Source organism: Larimichthys crocea, chromosome III (genome assembly GCF_000972845.2).
Source record: "Larimichthys crocea isolate SSNF chromosome III, L_crocea_2.0, whole genome shotgun sequence".
Taxonomy (NCBI): Eukaryota; Metazoa; Chordata; class Actinopteri; family Sciaenidae; genus Larimichthys; species Larimichthys crocea.
The window spans coordinates 32,432,475-32,443,694 of NC_040013.1; the positions used below are offsets into that span (position 1 = coordinate 32,432,475).

Consider the following 11,220-nt stretch of genomic DNA (forward strand, 5'->3'; position numbering starts at 1 on the left):
GCTGTCATGGGATCTTAACTTTGTTGAACAGCTTTTAACGAATGTGAGACAGCACTCTTCATCCCCACCAACAAAATCCCAAATGTGGGAATCTTTTGAAAGAATGGTATTCATCTGTGCTAAGGTCCACTGAAGTTGTTATGACAGCTTTTGGTAACCCAACAACTTATTAATGTTGTCTTTTCTCCTTGATTTAATCAACATTTCTATATTTATTTAGGTTCATAGGGAGTGATAGCATCCCTGTACATGCCTGAATATTCTTTCTCTCACCAAAAAAAACTATGTCAAATTGTGTGTGTATCACCTCTTTGAGAGTGTGAGCATGTGTGCTAGCTCTTGGGCATATAACACCTTCCTCTCACCTACCAGCCTTTGTGTACAACATGGTGTAACTGGGGGACACACATCTGCCAACAATAAGCATTTTGGTGTGATGAGGAGAGATTTCGTAGCTGCTGTGTTCACACAGTTTCACAGGCAGGTTCGGACACACATGCATTCAAACCACAAAAGGGCAGTGAGCCAGAGGCAGGAATAGACTGCCAGTAGGGGTTTGCTTGGCAGACTGAGAACTGTCTGGTTTAGAAAGCGCAGGGCATCTTTTGAAATAAACCATATCAGTCAACAACACAGATTTTCAAACATTATCTCAAGGGACATTTGGGAAGCTATTTTGTTTCAAAACCCAGAGCTGCTTCACATATTGTATTGCATATTTGATATATTAAGAAATCAACAACATGCTAGATGTAAGACAACACTGCACATGCTGTGTTTGTGAATATCAATCTCTCTAAAATAATTACATCTACATGTAATTAGGATTTTGGGGGGATATATCTGCTTCTCAGTATATTAGACCATTCGAAAAAATACAATAATGAAAGGAAATTTAACATAGCTGATGCTATTTGCTATTTATTCCTTGTGTTAGTATGTATACAATATACAATATGCATGCATAAAGTTGCAGTTTACAATCAGCTGAAGCAGTGATACTTTATAAAATATGAATTCATTGGGAAAATATGAGGACAGTGTTGAGATAGGTGGAAATAGAAAGTCTTAAGGTCAAACTGTCATCCTGCATCCTCAGTCAGTGCAAGGCAGGATACTGACAACTGACACCTTTTCTCCTTTACATCGCCGTAGTCCTGCATCACACTCGCTCATGGTCTGATTTGCTGCATCCTCTCCAACACGAACACACACATTATATCCTGGGGTCACGCAATCTGCAGAGTCCTTACACTGACACTGATTGGTTTGATCTGAAAGAAAGATGTGGAGAAAAATTAGAGGATTACAAATTGCAAATTCTGTACAATGGACGGGTTTTAACCTTTAATATTCCTACCGTTGCAAGTTTCCCAAATGTGACATTTGGCGCAGCCTGTTGTGCTGCGCTCTGGCCAAGTGCAGGTGCTGTCTTCTACTATCATGTGGTTCTTCCCAATACACTTCAGTGCATGCATTTTGCACACATTCAGAAGAATTGATTTTCTACTCACAGTAGTAGCACTAGAGGCGCACACATCCAAAGATGAACTGCTTACAAAAAAAACAAAAAAAAAACTCATTATCAAACACAGTAACCACAAGAACAACTAAATGACTAGCGATTAGTGGAGTTAACATACCTGCACTCAAAGGGCATTTTGCAAACACATTTGCCTCTGGAAGACTTCTCCCATGGTTGACATTCGACCAAGGTCATTTGTTGTGTTGGAGTGACTGTAGATACATACATACATAGAAGTCATTCTCACACATTGCAAACAGTCTAGTATCCACACATCCACAGATAAAAAATCAAAGCAGTAAAATGCAATACATTAGATGAACCGTGAGGTATAATTTACCTGGGCTGCATTTGATTTCTGCTGGGTTTGGTGAAAAATGCATACTGGAGTCACATGAAACCACTGCTTCTCCTAGCAGCTGTCTACCTGGTGGACAGGACAAGGTGACCGATTGCCCTACGGCATAGCCCTCAGATAAAGGAAAGGCTATGACATCAGCAGCAAGCTCAAGCTGGCAGCTTACAACTGGGGGGAAAAAATGGACTTTAACAAAGTAACACTGTAACTCATTGTGATAGTGAGTTTTAAGCTTTATCGGTAATTACCTGAGCACATTCCAGGCTTGCTAGACCAAGTTTGATCAGCAGTGCATTCTATGGAGTTTTGACCAACAAGATAAAAACCGGCAGTGCACCTGTATTCAACCTTACTACCCACAAGGTAAATATCCTTTTGGTCCTGTGGAGCATGAGGTGACAGAAATGTGATTAAGTTCCATTTTTCAGTTGTGAACCTTTATTACACAATCCTCTTATAAAGAAACGGTAGTCAGAGACTCAAACATGAATAGCAAATGTGGCCCAATACCATTGTGCCAGGAAAATTTTTACTTCACAGTACACATAGTAGTTCATAGCCCCCATTATGCAAAATATCTTTTTAAGGCTCTGAATGCAAATATCGATCATGCATGGAACACAAACATGGCCCTGTTTGGTCCCTGTTTATCAATGCTGGGTCTCAAATGTGCTTTAGAGGCTACATTATTACGTTTACCAAATGACATTACATATTTTGCCATATTAAACTCTGGGTGTGTACTTTGATAAATTAGGCTGATTGATGTAAAGACAAATTATATGAGGAGGAGTAACATTGTATTGTGGCCTTAATGATCAAATTCCAAATGACTAATAATTAATTATTAGTAAACTCAAGTTTAGCTTCATCTTTACCACGATGTAGCCATTGATTAGAGCATGTGGAGTTCCGCACTTCTGACTTGCTGGGAGAGTTTGGTCGAAGCACTGAGGCTCCATGGTTCTGTTGAAGACAGATAGACGCAAATAGGATGTTGTATAATTTCATTAGAAAACTTTCTCTAGTTGAATATTCTGATAAGGGTGCCTGTAAAAAAAAAAAAAAAAAAAAAAATATATAATATAAGAATTTTTCCAAATGGCACTGACTTTAAATATTGCAGATCTTGCTCTTCACAGTCAGATGTTTCAGTGGTTTCTCCGATACAATTTTGTCCTCCGTTCCATGGAGTGGGATTAGAACATGAACGGCTTCTTGACCTTCGACCTCCAGAGCATGATGCCCATGCAGACCAGCAGGTCCAACTACCATGGATCACTCCTAAATGAGAAGAAACACAAAGGGACAAGGGAGCAAAAAAGTGATATATGTGATATTATCCAATAAAAAGTTACTTAAGTACTGTATTCATTTGGTAAAAGAAAAAAAAAAGAAATAAAAGAAAAAATACATCTCCTCCACCAGTGTCAGTTAATTTAAAGCAATAATTAGACATTTCAGGAAGTACGCTAACTTGTTTATACTGAGAGTTACAAGAGGGTTACCACTTTCATATTCATCTTTTGAATATAACGCCATAGCCAGTTAGATACTGTCTGAAATGTCACACCAACCTTGCTGACCCTCAGCTTCAGTTCCTTGCTCACAGGCCAGTCCTGATGTGCCAGGTTTACAAATGCATTTGCATTCATCTCCATCCATGACAACTATGCCATTGTTGCTGCAAGGCCAGCAGTGGCAGGGGTCACTCTCAGAAAGGTACTGCTCAATGGCCCTGCGAAGGTAGAGCTTCTTCACCCCAGCACACTGCACCTCCTTTACTAGCTCTGACAGTGGTCGCAGCTGCCAAAATAAAAGTCGGGGTAAGACAGTGAAACTGAAGAGAGATAAAAGGTTGTGTTTTTTGACAAGTTGACGTGCATATCAAGTAAATCCAACATTACTTTCATGCTTTTAAAGTTCTACAAGCTTTTACTTTCACTCACTTTTTGTTTTGTGACCTTTGGAAACGATCGAACAGAGTCAGCCCAGTTTGAATACATTTCCCAGTTTTTATTTGGATTCCTGAAATTCATTGTCATCAGTGCTGCAGTTTGTTGTGTGCCACCTCCATTCACAGCCACATTTTCCACAGAATTACTGGTGGTGGAATCTATTTTAAAAATATTTGAAGAGATGATATGTGATAGCAAGATTCAGAAATTGTGTTGTGTTTGTGCCCATAAAAAAGTGTTTTTATAGGCTCTGGTATGTTTGTAGAATTAACATAAAATTGTACCACTAGAATCTGAGCGGTGATCGCGACCACTGCTGCAGGAAACGCGGGTGATGGGGAAAAAAAGAATCCAACGTTTAGTCCTTTCACACTCATTAAATTCGGAGGTGCTGGTCACTTGAAAACAATGGAGAATAAAAGAAAAAAAGACAAACAAAAGTCAGTACCAGCAGTTAACATGATTGAAGCAAGGCTTAATGGATGGAGTAGCAATTTTATTGACCTGATGTTTAGATTTATATTTAAAAAAACGATGATTTGTAATTTTGTCATGTTGTATTTTAACAATATTTCTTAAAATTTGTTTGGCCCTTTCAAGCTTTATTTCTGCCTTATTTAGCCACATGGGGCGGTTGCGCTACCAACTGAGCTAAACGCCGCCCGGAAGATGCAACAGGAAACATATCATACAAATGTTTATTGCATTATTTCAGGAAAGCAAAAGTAATTCAGTTATAGAGTGGTTTATTTGCTTTTAAGAAATATATTATTCTATTACTCTATTTTTTAAATTTGTTGCTGATGATGTATAAATCCTCACTTGTCTTTTTTTCACTCTCTTCATCAATCATGGCGACAACCTTGAAGGAGCCTCCGAGGCTTCCCTCGGACAGGTAGTGCGTTCCATACATTTCCAAAACCTTCCTATAAGCAGCATAGTCGTAAACTGATGGGAGTTTAGCCAGTGCCTTCCAAAACTCCTCAGATATCGGGAGATACTCAGGAGAGTTGCTCTGGAACTGAGCTACCTCTATGGCATTCTTTAAAACCAAAAGCTTGTGGGTCTGGAAGGAAAGAAAATAATCAATAAGTTAATATTTGTTTGATTGTCCTTTTCAAAATGAGATGCATTGTTACTGGATACAATAACAAAACTGCAAGGCCCTACTTACCCGACTCTTGTCATCTTTCTCATGAAGATCATAGTTACGATATCCTGACGTGGTACCAGACACTTTCTGTCTATTGACAATGTCCTTTGCATAGTGCCATTTACTTTCGAACATCTCATCACTGAAGTCATTCTGAACTTTAACCTGAAAATGGCAAAGGTTTGACAATGTCAAAGTAGTTTTAACTCAAATGAAATGAAATACAATGCCTATTATAAGTATACACCCCCTTGGATGTTTTACCCTTTTATTGTTTTCATAAATCAATCATGGTCAATAAAATTTGGCTTTCTTCCCTGCACAAAAATTTATTGTAAAAAACGTTTTAATGTCAAAGTGAAAGATTTCTATAAACTAATGTTAATGAAACAAAATTATATAAAGAAAAAAAATTGTTTGCATAATTATTCACCCCCTTCAAGTCAGTATCTATATCTATATCTGCACAAGCTCTGTCAGGTTGCGCGGGTATCTGGCCCTTTTCAAGTCCAGCCACAAATTCTATAGGTTTGAAGTCTGGGCTTTGACTCGGCCACTCCAGAACATTTACCTGGTTCTTTTTAAACCATTCCTGTGTAGCTTTCGCAGTATGCTTCGGATCATTGTCTTGCTGGAAAATAAATCTTCTCCCAAGCCATAGTTCTATTGCAGACTGAATAAGATTGTCCCCAGGATTTCGGTGTGTTTTCATTCTGCCCTCTATCTTTACAAGCCTTCCAGGGCCGGCTGCTAAGAAACATCCCCACAGCATGATGCTGCCACCACCATGCTTCACAGTGGGGATGGTATGTTTTTGGTGATGTGCAGTGTTTGATTTCCGCCAAACATAACGTCTTGTCTGATGGCCAAAAAGCTCAATTTTGGTCTCAGACCAAAGACTCTTCTTCCACTTGACCATGGAGTCTTCCACGTGCCTTTTGCCAAACTCTAGTTGAGATCTAATATGAATTTTCTTCAACAGTGGCTTTCTCATTGCATTTCTCAAAACATCTAAGGGGTTAAATACTTATGATAGGCACTGCATATGTGCACAAAAATATGGACTACACTGAGAAGATGAGTCTTTAAAGGGGGTCATTTAAAGTGACGTGTTGTGATTGGCAAGAATGCAATACTAAAACAGCAAAACAAGAAAAAAGCCTCAAGTTGTTGCAACAAATGTGAAATTCAACAATAGATTAAAAGTAGATTTGCAAGTGATCATGAGGTAAAAATGATATGATATGTTAATAGATCTTAAGGATGATGATACACATTCAGTGTAAACAAAACGGTGTTATGAATACTAAAAACTACACAGGGTTCATTTACAGTGTTAAGTGACTAAGAAAGGTTTCAGTATCAATAGTAATTGTGAATGACCAACCATAAAGTTGTACTTGAGAGTACTTAGGGGCAGTCTGTAGAGAGCATTGTGGACACCACTGAAGAGGGTGCGACACTGGCCCCCAAAGCTCTTTGTGTTAATGACACTGGCCTTCCACTTCCCTGACACCATATCAAACCTACAGAAGCAATAACAGTATCCCACTGGTAAGTATATAGTACCTGCTTGTGTGTGCTTGTAAAGGTGCACAAACACATTTCAAGAGTTGCCACTTACCCAAGTCCTAGGAGTTCAATGCTAGGCAGGACAACTGATTTAGAACATACAACGTGTGTTGGAGTGTCACAAGTTGCGGGAAGTTCGTCGAGTCCATCTTCCTCACAGTCCTGATCACCGTTGCACAGCAGAGACCGGCTAATACACTTTCCTGAAGGTCAAGAGATAGACAGCTCAGTGATTGTTCAGTTCCTTCATTTTTCATTTATTATGTGTTTGATAAGCACAAAGTTTTATTCTTAACCAGATCGACAGCGAAATCTGTCTCCACATCCATCCGCTAGAGGGCAGCCTTTTGTGGTTTCACAGGACCTAGTCTCAGTTCGCGCCCCATCACAGGGGCTCCCTCCAAACTGAGCATAAACAGCCATGACTCGGCTTCTTGTCTGTAACATACCACAATGTACCAAATCATTTAAAATGATCTTTATCACTAATATTGCTAGTTAAATGTGTATTGTATGTGTAAATGTATTTTATCATCATCTCATAACCTGTAATTTGGTGCAGCCATCACACTCTGACCAATCACCATAACGACCCCACTGGCAATTAACTCTCTGGTTACACAACCTTGAAAATTAAATTGAAATCAAATTATTCAATAAATGGAATCAAATCAATTAAATCCAAACCAAATAATCATTGCATCACATTTATAATGTTGTTCTTTGAATGTTGAAAGAGTAAATCAAAAACAGATGTACCCTTTCGAAGGAAACAGGAGAGGCAACCATGGCAAGACTGCTAAAAAGAACTGCGTAATGTTCTGAAGAGAAGAGAAGAGAAGAGAAGACAAGAGAAGACAAGAGAAGAGAAGAGAAGACAAGAGAAGAGATAGGAAAGAGGAGATCCACGAGAGGAGAGATAAGAAAGTAAAAGACAAAAGAAAAGGAGAGAAGAGAAAACAATAGAAAACAAGAAAATGGTGAAGAAGGAGTTGTAAACTGGAGGAGTAGTAAACTGAAGACACAAAGCAAATGTAGAATCTAATTGAAATCAGATTCCAGTTATAATCTACATCGAATTTTTGCAGAAATCTGCATGAAAGATGTGTTTGTAGCTTCCCTGTAAGTGAAAGATCTCCTTACCTTCATGATGAGCGCACCAGAGAGCAACCGCATACAGAAAAGTCTTAAACAGGCTTTGTCACTGGGTATTTATAGTGTTGTTGGACATTCCAGGGACATTAGCTGGTTTCATGAAATGATTTGTGTGTGTGTGTGTGTGTGTGTGTGCATTTGCTTTGGATTTTCTTTGTCAGAAAAGAAAGAAAAGGAAGAAAAGAAAATATTTTTCTAAAGCAAATCCTGCCAAAAACTCCTTCAGAGTGTCATTCTAAAACTGAAAGCAAACATTCCTCCTGGAGTGAAAATCTTCGTCAGTTACTTCTCACTGTCACATTTATAATTGAGTTAATAGACCTTTCTTACAGGAGACATTTTCACCTGTCATATCAGGACAAGCCCAGGAGAAACTAATAACACTAATTAGTGCTGTATTCCCTTTAGGTGTGCCAGAAATGAAGTAAACTGTAATATATGTAGTATTGTTTTCATAGTCATAAAATCTACTCTGAGGAAAAGGATTCTTCCAGAGTAGAGGTGGGGGTGCAGCTGAGGGGAATGAACGACGTACCAACAAGTTAAACATGTTTTTCAATAGGTTCTACTCCAACACCTCCACCACTGCTTCTCACCTCTCACACCTCAGACTGCTGGTGTGCCCATCGCAAGACCCCCTGCAGTTCGCATATCAGCTCTATGTTGGGGTTGATGATGCAATCATCTACCTGCTGCAGAGGGCTTACTCCTCCCTGGACAGACCCAACACCTCAGTCTGGATCATGTTCTTTGACTTCTCCAGACCTTTAAGACCACCCAGCTCAGACTGCTAAAGGTCAAACGCAGGTGGGTGTTCCCCTCGTCACTTGGGTCGATGACACTCTGACGTTTAGACCACAGTTTGTGAGATTACAGAACTGTGTGTCTGATCATCTGATCAGTAACATCAGGGCCCCCCAGGGAACTGTGCTGTCTCCCTTCCTCTACACCACCTACACTGCAGACTGCACTGAGTCGTGTTGTGGTGTCTGCACATAGATGCATAGTTTCATACTAATGCTAGTACTATGATATACATATGCTTTACATCAAGATAATTGTTTGGCTTGCTACCAAAGAACCAAAGAGCTGTCGGGGGTGTTGATGATTGTGTTGTAAATCTATCTATCTATCTATCTATCTATCTATCTATCTATCTATCTATCTATCTATCTATCTATCTATCTATCTATCTATCTATCTATCTATCTAACATAGACAAGAGGTCCTAGAGGTGAACAAAATAAATGAACATTTCCAAGAATAAAAATTCTCAAGCTAAAACCTACAGTGCCATTGTCATGTCAAAACTGTGACATTGGCTAGGAAGCGAGCATCATCTTGGCAGATACTATTTGTTTGGTCTCGTCATTTTAACTTGCTCAGAGAGAGATTGGGTGTGTATGGGGAAACAGACTGAGAGTAACAGTGAGTACTGGGATGTGATATGTTCGAGCAAACACTGGAGGGCAATAGAGATTTGAGAACCATTTCCTCTTCATGGCTGAAATGTGCTACAAGGCTGCAGTTTGTGGATATAGTAAGTAAATAGAGAAGGAAAGCTGCAACAAGCTTCCTAGTTTATAGCAAAGGGTTTATAAGGAGAATCACCAAGCTTGAGTCTGAATTTGGTTTAATTCACCTCAACTGTTGCACTTCATCTAGGTCAATGATCTGTATATCTGCAGGGAGACATGTCTTGGACAAAACTGGAGATGCTATTAAAGGAGGTGCTATTAAATGAGTGTTCCCATATTTCTATGTGGAATCCACACTGCTGTCTAATTATGGACATATTTCTGCTGTCAACAGGCAGACTTGGGGCCACACTGTGCATAACCATCACATACTGGCAGCTTTAGAGGGAATACCACTGAGTTTCAGCAGTCAAAAAAAAAGCAGCACTGATTTTTGCTGCCTATCATTTCTTGAAATAAACTAGTGACAAATTTAGGATGTCAAATTAATGTTTCCAGCTCAGCATTTTAAAATGAGTGGCCAAAGACAGAAAATGTTACTTTTATTATGATGTTTTGGTAATGACAATACATTTCCTAGTTCTGAACCAACAGCAGAGGCATAACATTGAGAAAATATGGAAACACAAGCTCATACACTTTGTGCTCACAATTTCAGCTCATTGTTCACTAAAAAATGATGGTTCCTCTGATTCCAGAGTAATAGCAGGTACAGCATTGCTAGAGCAATGGAGAAATTGCACGACATTTATACTCAACTGCCATCTTAAATGAGCGACTGGAGAAGTCAGGCTTCGATCTGACAGTATATACTTTACAATTGCATTGTGCATATTTTTCATTTTATGCAATACTTGTTGTATACAATAATGTGTCTAAATAACTACATTATTGCATTAAAAAAATTGATAAAAAACATAAAAACTGGAGAGACATTTTATATGATCACAGTGTCACCTCAGGTAACAATACACATTCTTGAGAATCAAAACATATGTCATGCATACTTACAAAATAATGACTAAAGTGATTTTCTGTATTGACTGCCCAATGCTAAATGACTCAGCTACTGTACAACAACAAGCCAAGTCCCAACACCTCAGGCTAGAATAACAGTTGGCCAGACAATAGGCCACCAGACCGTGCCCTCCATTAGTGCCGCTTCTGCGGCTCTCATGATGTTCAGGGGGCATCTTTGACCACCATCTGCCCTGGAAGTTTGGTCTGCCAGAGAACAACAGTCTGTGAGGTCTTATCAGAGGGTGACTTGATGAATATGCAGCGTACATGCTTACTGTCCTCCAAAATAACGTTTCAACAGGTTCAACTGTGATATGAGTGTCCTACATAGTCCATGCATAGTTTATGTAACTGCACCATCCTTAGCTTGATTCGCTGAGGGACCTTTGTTGCATCATCCCCCGTGTTTTCTGTGTGTTTCTACTATCTGTCAATCAAGGGGAGGAATTATATAAAATTTGATATTTAAAAGTCAGACAGCAATTAAGAAAATCTACAATATCCTTGTCTGTTTAAAGCACTTAGACACCCCATCTTAGAGATTTAGGTTATATCTTTGTTTTATTTGTTTCTGACTTTTCTTGAATCTTTTTGATTGTTTTGTATTGTGAAAACATCTTCAGGCATCTATGAACTATTAAAAATGAAACAAGTTCAGGATACATCCTCTTTTCTTTGCTCAGCGAAAACAGATTAAAAATGTACTGATTCTATATGGCAAATATATGGCAATATAACACTAAAATCCAATGAAAAGAATGTTATGTATTGATAGAAAAAACTTGTTTGAATTTCTTGAAAGGTTTGGAGATACTTGGAGAGAACGGAGAACAGATAGGATTAGAAACCACTGGCATAGCAGCCGAAAATAAATATTCTTTAGCAAATAGTTGTGATGTATTATGGTGTCATTAACAGTATATCAATTTTAATATAGAGAAAGGAAAAATAATGTCAATGCATTTAGAGGTAACACCAAGTGGTGGTGATCTGGTGGTGAT

The 11,220-nt window shown here is 38.8% G+C and overlaps 1 protein-coding gene across 2 annotated transcripts; it reads right to left on the reverse strand.

Moving 5' to 3' along the window:
- Nucleotides 1-890: 890 nt before the first annotated feature.
- On the reverse strand, nucleotides 891-7,848 carry c7a (complement component 7a). Of its 2 annotated transcripts, none has more exons than XM_019264529.2 (18): nucleotides 7,710-7,848; nucleotides 7,326-7,387; nucleotides 7,113-7,191; nucleotides 6,863-7,004; nucleotides 6,619-6,769; nucleotides 6,382-6,520; nucleotides 5,016-5,159; nucleotides 4,664-4,907; nucleotides 4,126-4,239; nucleotides 3,833-3,999; nucleotides 3,461-3,689; nucleotides 2,996-3,167; nucleotides 2,762-2,849; nucleotides 2,132-2,264; nucleotides 1,866-2,051; nucleotides 1,644-1,737; nucleotides 1,361-1,554; nucleotides 891-1,274 (listed from the first exon to the last, which is right to left on the reverse strand). In XM_019264529.2, the coding sequence occupies exons 1-18, from the start codon at nucleotides 7,740-7,742 to the stop codon at nucleotides 1,096-1,098; spliced, it is 2,550 nt and encodes an 849-aa protein (XP_019120074.1). In that variant the 5' UTR covers nucleotides 7,743-7,848; the 3' UTR covers nucleotides 891-1,095. The 2 variants fall into 2 exon arrangements, with proteins under 2 accessions (XP_019120074.1, XP_019120079.1); XM_019264534.2 differs by having other exon boundaries at nucleotides 1,361-1,551; nucleotides 7,710-7,841.
- Between the last annotated feature and the right edge of the window lie 3,372 nt (nucleotides 7,849-11,220).

What these genes read in the sequence shown, in the direction of transcription:
- c7a (XM_019264529.2), bottom strand. Translation starts at nt 7,742, where the DNA reads ATGCGGTTGCTCTCTGGTGCGCTCATCATGAAG. An exon ending in AGAAATCAAATGCAGCCCAG is followed by an intron (nt 1,738 to 1,865) that starts GTAAATTATACC and finishes ATGTATCTACAG; the next exon opens with TCACTCCAACACAACAAATG. An exon ending in AAAATGCCCTTTGAGTGCAG is followed by an intron (nt 1,555 to 1,643) that starts GTATGTTAACTC and finishes TTTTTTTGTAAG; the next exon opens with CAGTTCATCTTTGGATGTGT.